This window comes from Pantherophis guttatus, chromosome 2 (genome assembly GCF_059756535.1).
Source record: "Pantherophis guttatus breed Tessera chromosome 2, ASM5975653v1, whole genome shotgun sequence".
Classification (NCBI taxonomy): domain Eukaryota; kingdom Metazoa; phylum Chordata; class Lepidosauria; order Squamata; family Colubridae; genus Pantherophis; species Pantherophis guttatus.
Window position 1 is genome coordinate 182,510,270 of NC_142064.1, and position 15,715 is coordinate 182,525,984.

The 15,715-nt window shown below is 38.3% G+C and overlaps 1 protein-coding gene across 4 annotated transcripts in view; it reads right to left on the minus strand.

Moving 5' to 3' along the window:
* PPARGC1B (PPARG coactivator 1 beta) overlaps window positions 1–15,715 on the minus strand; it is a 134,417-nt gene that overhangs the window by 16,875 nt on the left and 101,827 nt on the right. For 2 of the 4 annotated variants that reach the window (XM_034405803.3, XM_034405789.3), the window contains exons 3-4: window positions 5,010–5,222; window positions 195–311 (exon numbers count right to left, since the gene is read on the minus strand). In XM_034405803.3, coding sequence (XP_034261694.2) covers window positions 195–311; window positions 5,010–5,222 — 330 coding nt within the window. Of the gene's footprint in view, window positions 1–194; window positions 312–5,009; window positions 5,226–15,715 lie in introns of all 4 variants that reach the window. The other 2 variants (XM_034405797.3, XM_034405783.3) reach the window with 1 other exon arrangement.

Genomic DNA, 15,715 nt, shown 5'->3' on the forward strand with positions numbered 1-15,715 from the left:
ACTGGAAGGTAAAGATGAAAAACTGACCACATCACCTGGAAAGTGACTCTGGAGAGTCACTGCCAATAAGCGCAACTCATGTGAGCTAACGATCTGAACATACGACAACTGTGTAATATTCCTGGCAAAAATTTCATCTCACATAAACATAGTCCACTGTTATGTAAAGCTATAGCTGCCAAGAAGAACAGTACCTTTGCACATGATCGCTGAGGTCTGGATTTAGGAGGTCCTTGACGCCATATATTCCCCTCTCTTTGAACCTCATAGCTTGGAGGCACATTGGATGGTGAGAGAAGCAACTTCTTTAGCTAGAAAGGGAAATGGTGAAAGAAAGAGTCGAAATTCCTACATATAAATTGAACAGTAGTCACTTCTTTTTAAGTTCTCTAAATTACCACATTCAAACACAATCATAGGATAAGTGAGGTAGAGATCCAAACTAAAAGCCACAGTGTTCATTAAGTATTTTATTTTAACAGCCTATCTCTCCCCCGAATATTATTTCATACAATAAACCCCCCTTTCTTCATATATTAGGAAGAATATAAAAATTCTTTCATCAAAATATGAATATCAAATATCAAAAAGGAGCCTTGGTAGTACAGTGGTTTAAAGCACCCTGTTATTAAGACCAGCTGCCTGCAATTACTGCAGGTTCGAATCTCGCCAGGCTCAAGGTTGACTCAGCCTTCCATCCTTTCTAAGGTAGGTTAAATGAGGACCCAGTTTGTGGGGGCAATAATCTGACTTTGTATAAATATACAAAAGGATGAAGGCTATTGCTTAACGCCTTGTAAGCCGCCCTGAGTCTCCGGAGAATGGCGGCATATAAATCAAATTAAAAAAAAAAATCATACTCATGGCTGTCAGGGAAGGATAAGAGGACAGAAGAAGCATGGTAGCCGAGTTGCTAGGTTTAGGAGACAGCTTTCATTAGCAAAGAGCATCTTATTTCTTCCATATAAAAAGAAAATTCTCAAAGATTTGGAATGGTTCCATGGATATTCCCCATTGTAGAAAGTGACAGAGAATGAAGAAGTCCTCTTCCTCCGAACATGAGTAGAATTTTATCATTTTCTTTAACACCCCCAAGAAAGATAAAGAATCATATGAATCAAGCTCATGAGGAAGATCACAGGAGGACTGAAGATCAGCAATAACTTGGCAAAGCCAAGCTTTAAAAAAAAAAATACTGAATTTATTGCTGCAGTTATTCTGACTTGCCATCCCATGAAAATAATAAAGAAATAGTAACTCTGATACATTACGGTATCCCAAATTCTTAGGAAGAACTTGGTACATATGGAGGTTGACACCAGTTAAAGCAGGGGTCTCCTACCTTGGCCACTTTAAGCAGTGGCGGGATTCAAATAATTTAACAACTGGTTCTCTGCCCTAATAACCAGATGGGTAGGCGTGGCTCGGTGGTCATGTGACCGTTTGAGTGTGGCCAACTCAACGCCACTCACGTCGATGGGCGCTTTGCCTTAGCTGTTACAATGTAATAAGGGTTAACCAGAGAGGCAGTTTCTGTAAGCAGGGGAATAAAGATTAGGCTAGAAACAACACCAGGATATTTCCTTCCTGCCTTCTTTACAGGATTAGCCTTGTAAAGTGGAAAAAAACAAAATAAGATTTCTTCCAACAACCGGTTCTCCAAACTGCTTAGAAAGTTAACAACTGGTTCTCCCGAATAGGTGTGAACTGGCTGAATCCCACCACTGACTTTAAGCCTGGCAGACTTCAACTCCCAGCAAAGCTGGCTGGGGAATTTTGGGAGTTGAAGTCCACCAGGCTTAAAGTGGCCAAGGTTAGAGACCCCTGAGCTAAAGAACTGGCAACAGTGATTTCACATTTTTGTGTATATACTGTAGTAATAATTTAAAAGCACAGCAAGCTTTCATTGATGGGTGGAAGAAATGAAATTTATTTCACATGATTGGATAAAGGTAGGAATTATATATTATCTCAATAAGCCCTGAAAAAAATGTTGACAATATAAACATCCTGCAACTTTTTGGAAATAGCTTAACTGCCAAAATTGAAAATTACTCCTTATAATGGGGTGGGAAACTGTGGCCCTTTTATGACTTGTGGACTTCAACTCCCAGAATTCAGGAATTCTGGGAGTTGAAGTTACAAGTCATAAAAGGGCCACAGTTCCCCACCTCTGCCTTACAAGAAAGGCAGATTCTCCTAGTACTTTTAAATTTTAAATTAGAAGTCATGATTTCAAAACACTCTGCAAGTCCTTTCCAAAAAAGCTTCCTAATTTTTTTGGAAATTCTTTCCAAAAGAACAACATAGGATGGGTATGCTTTGGGCTAACCATAGTGGTTAGGGTAGAATTATATTTCAACATTGACCTCATGGTATCTTAAAATACTAGCTAAGTTAAGCTAAATACAAGTATGTAGCATATTATTTTCTTCAACCTAGAAATTGGGGTTGGAGAATGAATATTTTCCAGTGTGAAAATTTCAAATTTCTGACTCCTTTTTTAAGTTTTAAGCAGAGACAGAAAACACACGTTCAATAGCAGTTTGTGAAAAGATGTTGTTCCCACATTCAGAGAAACCAAGTTTAAAAAGGCTGGCAGTATTTAATCGGTTTCTGAAAATTTGGAATATTCTCCTTCCCTTTTATCCTAATTTGTGATTTATTTTCAGATACTAATTTTAGTATGCATGCAGGAAGTAGGCATAAGCTCCTGCCAAAGAAATCAATTGGATATAACATTCTAACAAGGGTTTCAATTAATTAATTCAACAGCTCATGAAGCAATCTGAAGAAACATTTTCTCTCTTAGTTTGAGGTGAGTTTAAGGATATCTGTAAAACAGATATTATATTCCATTAAAAAAAAACACCAAATCTGAGTAAAATATTATTTTTAAATAACTGATTACATGTCCAGAATATCTCTGTTTAAAAAAAAGAAAAGAAATTCACATTGCCCATTCTCTCACTGAAGGCAAAATGGGAACCTTAACCAACTATTGACTCTGGTGGGAATATAGTAGCAAATTAAGGATTGCCCAGAAACTAAAAACTCTCCTTAACAATTAAGCAAATGACAAATATTCAATTGGTTCCCATAACCAAAATTTTAAACTTTAATACAATATAGTGCAATACTAATTTGATCCTCTAGTTGTAAACTTTCTACAATGACAAAACATTAAAAAGTTATTTCCTCAATTCTGCAACGTATACATCATATATATAAAGATTTGTGCAATATATATATTATATGTGTGGGTGTGGGTGTGTATGATATGTAGAGACATACACAGGCAGTTTTGTGACATGGAAATGTGTACTTCTTACCACTAGATGCCACTATAACACTTTTAGAAATCATGAAATTCATTAATGGTAGATAACAGGGAAGTGGGATGGATGGATGAGAGGCTAGAATCTACAAAGCTATGTTCCTGGTATCCTGTGCAAGGTTCTGCTTGAAATAAAGAATGCTCCTCTCCTATGAAAGCATATTTTGGGAAAGGACATTATGGAGCATTGAAGTTTCGGAGTTCCATAATGATCTTTCCTTGTTAAGTGAAACCTGGATTACAAGCAGAAGTATTTTCTATTATCAGCGAGGCTGTCATCCATAATATTCTTTTCTTTGCTCTCACCTGCTGGTTGGCTAAATAATACCATGTACTGAGAAATAGAAACCAACTGCAGATTATTCTGATACCTCAAAGGAGGACTAGGGTGCGTGCCTTAATTAAGAACTCAAAATTTCCCACAAATGTCAGTTTTCCTTGGAAAAACAAGTTCCTTTATAAGAAGCAAGTTTCAAGACCCTTGGAAATTATATAGGCACTATGTGAGCTAAAGAGTTAAACTCAATTTCAGATGACTACATGGACATAACCATGCAACAGCAGTATAATATCTTGTATTTCCCAGTGATATCTGATGGTCTCTCATCCAAGTACTAATTAGTTCAATTTTTATCTCACTTGGTTTCCAAGACCAGCTAAGATTGGCCAGAAGCAATTATCAGCCGAGACTATGAAATCTCAGAACAATTTATTAAATTACTGTACTAGAACTGGTGGCTTTAGAGAAAATGCTGCATAGCAGCTTGCCCTATATCATGACTACTCACGCAAAGAAAATGTCACAATTTACAAAATCATGTACATCTTTTTAACAGACATGAAAGTGTAACGTAAGGAAAAATGTAAGAGATGAGACAAAACGTTGAACAGTGAGCATCCCTAATATAGATAGTATTTGAAATGAATATAGGTGGCCCTTGACTTACAATCACAATTGGGACCGGATTTCCAGTTGTAAGTTAAGGTATTCATGTGACAAGACACAATTTTACAACATTTTCTGTGGTGGTCATTAAGCAGATCATTGCGGTCATTAAGTAAAACAACAGTCATTAAGCGAATGCCATGGCTGTAAGTGCAACCCCATTTTTCTGAAAGGGCTTGCCAGAAACCAGCAAAAAAAATGCCAGAAAACCAGCAGAAAACATTGCAAATTGCAGTCTCGTGATCAGGGGTACAGTGCAAACGGTTGTAAGGGCAAGCCAGTTGTCAAGCAGCCAAAATGGGGGTCATGTGATATGAAGAATGGGGTGTGTGGCACATTTATGAAGGCCAGAAGTGCTTTGTGGGGTGTAAAAGCACTCGTTCTGCACCAGTGGTAATTTCAAATGGTTAAGCAACCAGTCATTAAATGGAAGACCAGATGTACGGTGATGTGCTTATGCGCTTTCATGTGCTAGCCTGTTCTATGCCCTTCCTTTTTCTATCATAATCATATTCTTCCCGATGAAAATTACTATGGAGCAGATCAAATGAGAGCAACAATGTGGCACATGTATACGTATACAATAATAGATATAATGCTTTTGTACTGTTATAACTGTAAGCCTATAATGAAAAAATTCAGACCTTTGCTTCCTATCATACCCATGCAGCCGGATTATCAGAGGCGCATCCAAATCCACCTTAAACAGTAGGAAGTGGTTCTTACTAGAGACAGCTCATCAACCTCTTGGGCCACAGGAGGCCCCCTCGTGACTGGTGCAGCAGGATTGGGAGAGGGGATGGGTGAGGTGTAGCCGCTGTTGGGCATGTCCCCCTCGTCCATATTTTTGAAGGCAGCCAGACCCATGTCTTCTTCCTGAATGTCATCCAGTGTCTCAGTGAGAGCTGCCAGCAAAGCTTCATTCTCACTGTCGATAATCTGCTGGGAGGAGTCAGAAGGACATGAGAGAAAAAGAGAAATTAAGAAGAGATGCTTCCCAAACACAGAGTTTCTGACAAGATACAAACTCACTTGTAATTATATTCTAGTTATTTACACAGCAGAGTAGCCAGATGACTTTATATTATTATAAAAGCAGACAGAGAAACTGGTAATACCATGGCATATTTATATTCAATACATGCCTAACATTAAACATACATTAACAGAAAGTTTGATCATACGGCTCTAAAGTTTTCTTTGGCCCTTTGTCCAATAAACAAACAAACAAATGAACGAACAAATAAAATGATTCAAATGCTGACAAACATCGCATATCAACAACCATTACTGTAATTCAGGAGATTTCTATTCACAGTGTTGTATAGTCATTCTTTTAGCCAAACCCTTCCTTGCCCCAATCACAATTCTTGATATTTTAATAGATACAAAATACTGGGGATAGAGTCAAGAAAAATATATACATCTTTGATATACAGTGATTGATCAGACACTGTATTTACAATTCTACTGACACTAGCCCAAAGTATAACAATAATAGGATAAGCCAAATCATAGATTTAATGTAATAACACCTGAGGAAACAGGGTTCCTAGTATTGTCAGGATTTGACAGAGTCAAAGTTTGAACTCAGTTTGAATTCAAAGAGGAGCTGTGTTGAAGTTTCTTATTCCAGATTCCTATGCTGAGGTAAACAAAGGACTCAGAAAATAAAATATATGACATATAGGAAACAAGTCTGATCTATTCCAGTTTATTAAATCCCAGATAAGATCCCAAATTCATGCATTAATGAGAGAACATTAGGAATAAAAATTTCTGGTCTATCTATAAATTAATTAATTAATTAATTAATTAATTAATTAATTAATTCATTCATTAATTAATTAATTTATTTATTTATTTATTTATTTATTATTTATTTATTAATTATCAAATTTCTATACTGTCCTACTCCCGAAGGACTCAGGGTGGTGAACAGCCAAGATAAAATACAGATAATACAAACATTAAAAATCCATTAAAATTATTAAATTTTTTGGCCAAAACAAATTTAAAACACCCAATTTATAAACAAATTAAACGATTTAAAAATTTAAAAGGGAGAGTTAGGCCAGGCCAGTCTGCTGAAATAAAAATGTTTTGAGAGCACGACGAAACGTGCGCAGATCCGGGATCCTCCGTATCTCCGGGGGGAGCTCGTTCCAGATGGTAGGTGCTCCCACAGAGAAGACTCTCCCCCTGGGGGCCGCCAGTCGACACTGTTTGGCCGACGGCACCCTGAGAAGCCCCTCTCTATGGGAGCGTACTGGTCGGTGAGAGGCTATTGGTAGCAGAAGGCGGTCTCGTAAGTACCCCGGTCCGATGCCATGGAGCGCTCTAAAGGTGGTAACCAAAACCTTGAAGTGCACCCGGAAGACCACCGGGAGCCAGTGCAGCTGTGCTCCCCAGTGCAGGAGGGGGGTCACATGGGAGCGCCATGCCGCTCCCATAACCATAAGCCGCATTCTGGACCAGCTGGAGCCTCCGGGTACTCCTCAAGGGGAGCCCCATGTAGAGAGCATTGCAGTAGTCCAGGCAGGAAGTAACGAGAGCATGAGTGACTGTATTTAACGAGTCCCGATCCAGAAAGGGACGCAACTGGCGAATCAGGCAGACCTGATAAAAAGCCCCCCTGGCCACGGCCGTCAAGTGCTCTTCCAAAGACAGCCGTGAGTCCAGGAGGACGCCCAAGTTGCGAGCCCTCTCCGTGGGGGCCAATGACTCACCGCCAATAGTCAGTGATAGCACCAACTGACTATATCGGGATGTCAGAAACCACAGCCACTCGGTCTTGAATGGGTTGAGCCTGAGTCTATTTCTCCCCATCTAGATCCACACAGCCTCCAGGCACTGGGACATCACTTCAAGGGCATCATTGGGGTGGTCTGGGGTGGAGATGTACAGCTGAGTGTCGTCAGCGTACTGATGGTACTTCACCCCGAAACCACGGATGATCTCACCCAGCGGCTTCACATAAATGTTGAACAGAAGGGGTGAGAGGACCGACCCTTGTGGCATCCCACATACAAGGGGCCTCGGGGTCGACCTCTGTCCCCGTCAACACGGACTGCGACCGGTCAGAGAGAAAGGAGGAGAACCACTGTAGGATGGTGCCCCCCACCCCTAACTCCTCTAGCCGGTGCAGCATGATACCATGGTTGATGGTATCAAAAGCCGCTGAGATTTAAATATTAAATATCCTTTTTGAAAATATTAAAAAACATATGATGTCCTAAGCAATTTAATGAGCATTAATTCTCATTGAATACAATGGACGTTTTTCTAATTAAAAATTCTTAGAATTAGATTAATATCTCTTTGATATCAAATAAAACATTACCCCTCAATTAATTGATGGCATCTCATTCTGCTACTCTTTCTTCTCATTTATATTAAAGAAACTACAAATTGCAGTAGAGTAGAGTAGAGTAGAGTAGAGTAGAGTAGAGTAGAGTAGAGTAGAGTAGAGTAGAGTAGAGTAGAGTAGAGTAGGAATGGAATGGAATGGAATGGAATGGAATGGAATGGAATGGAATAGAATAGAATAGAATAGATAATAGAATAGAATAGAATAGATAATAGAATAGAATAGAATAGAATAGAATAGAATAGAATAGAATAGAATAGAATAGAATAGAATAGAATAGAATAGAATAGAATAGAATCTGGAAGGGATCTTGGAGATCTTGGAGAAATTTGATAAATAAATAAATAAATAAATCTTCCAGTCTTCTAGCCTTTGTAACTAGATAGTACTGAAATGTAATATTTTTCACTTCTGGGAAAATCTATCATATAGCAATAAAATTGGAAGCTACTAAAGTACTCTTTTTAAACCAATGCACACAATCCAGTCAAAGTCAAGCACTTTTAATTCCAACCTTCAATGGGAAAATTAGGCAAGTTCAAATTCAACTGAAGTAATGAGACACATGGATGCAGCAGTATGCAGCAGCTTCCACCTATCTCCGACAGAAGTTACTTAGAATCCATGCAGGTCAAGAAAATAACTGGGAAACCTGCATTTCCGTCAAGATGAGCTCAGGATACTAGGGTTGCCATATCTGGGCTGTGAATATCTGAACAATCCATGGAAGATAACAAAGAATTAGAAATTTCTCCGCATCTTTGTTGCTGCATAGTGGCTATCCAAATATAATAGCTGTATAAGATATATCTGATTAGGAACTTGTAGATCTTACAAAAAGTGAATTTACCCAAAGCAATTAAAAATTCTGGAGCTTTATAATTATATTGTGGGGTGTTATTGAACTGGAAGTTAGTAAGCAATACTGTATCTAACCCTATACGCCTTATGACATGATTCCCTTGTCATGTTGCAATACCTAGCTAGCATTTCATTGCTTAATGAAATGGTTCTCAATCTATGGTCTGCGGGCCCCAGGGCGGATCAGCGAAGGTTTGAAAGAAATGTTATGATTTGAAGTATTGGGCATCCGTGGCCACGGTCTGGTATTTAAAAGGTATTTAAAGGGAGTCCATGGTGAAGAAAAGGTGGAGAACCAATGTCTTAACATACTTGCATGACTCTATGCTGCAATGAGGTACAGCCATCAAGGTGCTTTGTTATTTAAGGATATTTAAAGAAAACATCTAATTCAAGTACAATACACCCTATCCATGCATGTAATTCCTATTCCTATTCTTATACTACCTTTAAAGCTTTAACTGTGCTCACATGACGCCCTGAGATATAAAGTAGCCAATTACATTTTAGCTTAGCCTGGGGTAAAAACTCCAGACTGTTTGATGTTTAAAATTCAGTGTGTTGTACAAACATGAAAATGGGTTGACAGAGTCAACTGTGATTAAATTCACTATGTGTGAGTCATGCTTAGATAGCAAGTTTAAAAACACAACAAATAACAATATTATACCAAATATAAGCAAATACTCAAATCAGATCCAGATCAGGGATCCCACCACGAGAAATGCAGTTGCTCTAGCCAACTTCTATACCCTATTCAGATTCTCTGCTGTTATCTCATTCATTATCAAATCAAACAAACTAATTAATAATTTTGGACAATGTAAATTGCAGAGCCCTTTTTCCTGCCTTCTCAGATGGAACTGCAGAAGAGGAAAGAATGAACAATTCTACACTAACCTTTGTTCTGGTCCTGATTTGGACATAGCTGATAATCACATGTTCAAGTTATATGTAGTTGACCCTCAGCCTACCAGGCTAGTAATGGAAAGAATGCTCTAGAGACATAACACATTAAGTGTTGAAACCTGAATGCTGGAAGCACTGATATCACACGCACTGACACACACACATCCACACACACGGGAAAAGTTTAGCTGTCTAAAACATTAGATACCCTAGCCTAATCCAGTTAAAGCTAATTCAAATACATGGCACAGTCTTGCCCACTGATGTTATTAATTCAAAATTTATATGCAAGGTAGATCCATTTACTTTATAACTTTCTTGCTGATAAGTACATTTATTTATTATACGCTGATACAGGATTGTTTTCAACAAACTATGCACTGCATATGTAGCATACTTTTTACAATTACACTGTAGATATTGTATAATCACTTGTGGGTCTTTCTCAAGCCCAAACATATGAACTGATTTTCAAATATTTAAAGATGTAATTTGTATTTAAAAAGTAAAAAGTCTTCAGTGACTCTAGGCATATCTTTGGGTTATCTGCAGCCATTATTACTCCATAATAGCCATAATAGTGAAGTCATTAAACACCCAACACTCCCCCCTCCCAAGTCATGTTGCACATGACAGCACCAAGAAGAAAAGCACCAAGAATGCAGTATTTTTTGAGCAGATATTTTCCTTCTAATATTGGCAAAATACCTCTTTAGACAGGACATCAACAGGATATTTTTCATGGTAGTCTATGCATTCATTCTGTATGAAACACAAAGGCTTGCTCTGCTTATATTTTCCTGGGTGGAAAATACACATCCTGCAATGATGATTTGTCAGTCATTCTCAGGTTTTTAGAACAACAGCATAAAGCTGCAAAATGAAGGCACTATGTCTCTTTTAAAGTTCTTAATGAATGAGCAATTATAGTACAACTAGTCTGGCAGGTCCTGAAATCTAAGGTGATATTTATATTAAAAGAAGGAACAGAAAAGAACTACAGACATGTTTATATGTATCCACTAATATATCTCACCTTTTGAACTAGGACAAAATGTTTATGCAAGCAATCAAATGATGTTTTTTTTCCCTGCCACTTTCTTTATGCTACTGGTATATAATAAAAAGCAGTATATACATTAAATAACTCTTTTACAGTGTGCGACACAACTTGTCCAAACATAAGCACTTCCCCCACACTATTTAATTTAATATGCCCCTTCTCAGTTACTTCTAGGAGGCTCTATCCTAGGAAGCGAAAATACCCCTATCACTGTAAAAATTGTTACAGGAATCAGCGTGTAAATAGATACTTTTATTGTAGTGTTGGAAGAAATGTCCATCTGGGTTCAGTTCCAAGTGGGGAGAAAGACACTGGAAACATGGAGACTGCTTGAAAAGATTGGTTTAATGGTGGACAGGACCACATGGTTCTGAGAGAGAGAGAGAGAGAGAGAGGGAGGGAGGGAGGGAGGGAGGGAGGGAGGGAGGGAGAGAGAGAGAGAGAGAAAGAGAGGGAGATTTATACCCTCTGTTAGGTTTTGAATTTTAACTTGTATTCTGATTGGTTGTCAGATGCCCATGGGGCCATGCAGGGGTAACTTTGTAGGTTGTCTTTTGAGTCCCAGGCTTGGTTGAGCCTTGCTGGATGATGCAATCTCCTCAGGTGCCACGTGTTGAGTTCTGTTGCTAGATGGGTAGAGGGGTAATCCTATCTTTGTTGGATCTTGGGTGAGGGCATTTGCTTATGAATAGACCTAGCTGTCTCTTTATCTCTTAAGTGCTGACATCTGCTGTGGGCTATTGAGAGTGTGGGGGCTATTAAGAGCGAGTCTTCTTCCTGACTAAAAAACATGTTTCTCCATTTCTCATCCAGGGAGGTATAATATTCTGCCTTTTTAATATTTCCTAGAATATTTCATTCTTCTAGGAGAGGGGTGGGTGCTAACTTCCTACAGTAGGAACTAAATAGCAATATTACTAGCTTTACACACATCCTGCTAGGTCCTTTTGCAATATCCTGCTAGGCTAGGCTCTTATTAAGTCAAATCAAGAAGGGATTGAGTGGGATACTGAACAAAGCAAGATAAGCTAAGATTGTATGTTGGTAAGAGTGAGTAACCCCCTTTCCTGTCAGCATAAAGCAGGAAAACCTACCTGGAAGATTCTGGTGGGGTTAGACAAAGCTTCTGCCCAAGCTCTATGGCTTGACATGTTCTGGTAATTGGCAAGGTCTGGGTACTTGAAACTGTGCCATGCACTTCGAATATTAATGAGTGAATCATATTTTCATGAGCAGCACCCATGTGTTTGCAATATTGTGTTAACATGCCAATTTAAGATTCTTTTTCTCTGTTCTTATCCAGACCAGCTTTGTTGCACTTAAGACTGTTGTTCTCACCATTTGTATCTATGTTGTGGGACTGTGGATTGTTCATTAATTCACATCCAAAACTTTCAGCCATTTCAGGAAATTAAAACTGCATCCCTTGTTTGCACATATAGTTAAGCTTCTGCAGCAGATCAGTTAGAGGTTGCTTGGATAAGCTTCATTGCAGCTGGTCAGGCCTCCTACTGTAATTACACTCAGCAGTAACCAGAGGGGCTCCAATTACCACATTTCTATGCTGTTTTTATTTAATGCATTTTAGAATTGCTATTCCCTGAAAAGGGCTGATTAAAACTCTCTCTTGAACCTCCATAAAAAAAAATACAAAACGAAACTCTCTTGATGCTAGAGTAGAATCCAGCAATGGCTCTTACTACAGCAGAAGTACCTCCTCCTCACTCCTCTCCTTCCAAAAAAGACTTGAGCTGACGGGTGTCAGTAACATTCTCGTTGCTATTTGTAAAAATTGATGATGTACCTGGAAAAGAAAGCAATGGGCTTTCCAGGTTTTTACTGAGCAAAAATTACTGACCTGTAGTCAGTGTACTAGTAATGTGCAGTCTGATTAACCCTCTGCAGGCAAAAAATATGGTGAAGTAGCAAAAGGGAATCAGGGAATTCTGCTTTTATTTTATTCTCTGGCTTAGCTTTAACGTGGAGAAATAGGCATCACTTCTATCATGGCTAGTATGGCACCAAGGAGAGCTGGCAAGGGGATAAAATCACACATTCGCTTGCATGGAGCTAGTGAAGCCTGGCTGAAGGAAAGCAATTTGGCAATGAGTTTGACTACAGATTTATACTGTTTCCTTGGAACACTTAACTTTGCCAGCCCCAAATCCAGTCAGATCATAAAATTATACCAACTGATAACCCTATTTGGGAAACATAAAGACCCATCAATTTTCACCAGAAAATGCCCAGTGTTCCAAAGTTTTTGCATCAGGAGAGTATTGGCAAGGCTTCATTCCATCACTAAACTTCTTCCCCAATGGCCTGCCAAACAATCATAGACATGGCATGGTTTGGCCACTGAAGTCACTCAGTGTAGCAGAAAATATGTTCCCTACTCCCAGGTCTTTGATTATGTTCGGTAATGGAGAGATTTCCTTTCAATTCCAACACTTTTCCTTGGGGGAGTAAATAGCTATATAAATTTGTTTCATAAATAAATAGTTAGTTTGATTGTGTTGTTGCTGCCATGGGATGGGGGTGAGGTTTTTAATGTTGTGAGTCACCTGTGTGTGAGTTGGGAAACCATATAAACTTGTGTACTAAATATTCACAATATACAACCTCTTTATTTTGTCAAATGACACATTTTGATGTTGTCACAACACATTAAACTGTACAGGGTTTAGCCACAGGAAAACTGAAAGTAGGAGGAGCAAATGAAAAGTAATGCCTCCAATGTTATAGGTCACCAATAGATGGCAATAATGACAAGTTAGAAGTTGTGACGTGTTCTTTAGCATCTGCTGTTTTCACTCGGTGGGAGGTTGCTGTGAGCAAAGGTTATCTTGCTATTTATTCATGAAATGGAATCTTGTATTAAATACTCAGTGTACTTTCATCATGATTGAATATTTGTCTGCTGAAAGAGCCCCTCCAATTCAAATTCATCAACAAGTGCAGATTGTTTATATTGATGACTGTCCTGACATGAGTACTGATAATTTGCCCTGGCTTTCAGAAAAGGGTGAATAGATTTCCCCAATTCATATTTATTATGTGCTATCTGGATTGCCATCTTATAATTATCTTGTATGGAAGGTATATTCTTTACTAAATTCTTAATAACTTGTTTTGTGTGTGTGTGTTTTAATTTTGTGATCTGCCCAGAGTCAATTGGAACTGTGTGGCATCAAAAATTGAATCAAATAAATGCATAAAGTGCATCATTGGGTCAAAGAATATACTGTAAATATGGTGAACTAGAAAGAGCTGATGTGCATATCATGCACAAAGTGGACAACTTGTGCCAATAACCAGTTTCAGATGAGAAAGTTTGATTAACTAATTAAGGACAATTGGCAGATCATTCAAAGGCTGTCAAACTTGACATTTCACAAGGAATGTGTGGGGTCCAATTATTGATGTTCTTCAAAATTAGAAAGTTTGAGCAAGGGAGGTTCCTCACAGGCTGATGGTTGAGAAAGCTTTAAGAGTTGAAATTTGCCAGCAGTTGTCATGCTACAAGAATGAAAGTGAGGAATTTCTTCACAGCTTGATATCTGACAAAACATGGGGCTCATTATTATGACCCAGAAATGAATCATCAATCTATACAATATATATTATCAGAAAATTTCACCTATGAAAAAAACCTTCAAAAGTCAAGATCTGGCAAATGGGGCTATTCACATGGAATTCCTTGAACCTACCACCACTATTAACTCATAGTGCTACATTACAACATCCAAAGGTTTGAAACAGAATTTGGAAGCACACACAAAAATTTTTGCTGCAACATGACAATACTAGGCTTTACACTTCACCAGCCAAGATGCAATTGTGAAGTTGCATCTTATCATTTTATACCATCTGGCATACAGTCCAACATGGTGTCATACAACGTCTATCTTTTCCAAAAATTTAAGAAACACTTTTTGTGGGCATGTGGTGACTCAGAGAGGTTGAAGGATCTATCAGGATGTGGTGGAAGAGAAAACATGTCGAGTTCTTTCATGATGGCTTTACCAAGCTTGCTTATCAGGGGCAGCAATGATAGTAAACAGTGATGATTATGTGAAGAAGTTAATGTAAGGGCTCATTTCAGGGATTATTTCCATTTCATATATTACTATTTAAACTAATGTTATGGTGGTTAGAAGCATTACTTTTCATTTGACTCCTATTGCACTTACAACATGCCCTGATTATAATAGTACTAATTGTAGTGTGAATACAATGTATCCAAATGTGAAATATTGCACCACTTTGTGAAAACCAAGAAAGGAAGGGGAAGCTATGGGTTGTGCAAAAAAAACAAACAAAAAACAAGCAAAAACCTCTCATAAACCTAGGTATGTAATATGGTTTTAATCTTCACTGGCTCCATCCACCCAGCACCACGTCTTAACTCATTATTTGTATAATGGGACAACATATATTTAGAAAGTACTGTGGAAGCAACACACAGAGAGCCTCGTCTATAAATAGCCACGTGCACAGAGATGTAAAGGTGATGCTGAAGCTGGGGAATCAAATAAAGCAGCCTTCTGCAGGATGCAAATTAACATTCTCGAGTCATACAACTTATGCTCCCCTTGCACCAGCCTTCTCTGCATCCTTCTCTTTTAGCGCTCCCACCTACAGAAGAATAATCCATCAGTTTAAAAAAAGAAAGAAAAAAAAGCTGGATGCACCAGGCACCATCCGGTAATTTCCCTTCAATAATAGATCACAAGAGGATTGGCTCAGTAGCCCTCTCCTACTCTTCCACCTCCTCATTTACTACACTTGCTCCATTTAGAAACCAAGTGTAAATTAATGGAGCACTAATCATGTGCAAAAAATATATTAATAGCCTGGATCCCCTCCCCATCCCCATCCACTTTTCCTCATTTTCCTCATACTGATCTAGGAAGGAAAAAAAAAACCTAGCCTGCACAATAAGGAATTAATAGGCTTATGAAGCCATTAAATAGAGTATCCCAGGTGCTCCTGTTAAAAGAGATGCATAACTAAGCTAGGAGTGAGCTATATATAGATAGATAAGGGAAATTCTTTTCTTTAAATTTGGCTGAGTGAATTTTTTTTTTTGCAAGAATTCCTAAAAACAGCTGGGTTTATACAGTGATATATATAAGCATGTAATTACACATACAGTGATAAAATTATAACACACTGTACATTCTCTTTCAAGACCATAACATCGAGAGGAATTAAACGAAAATTCCA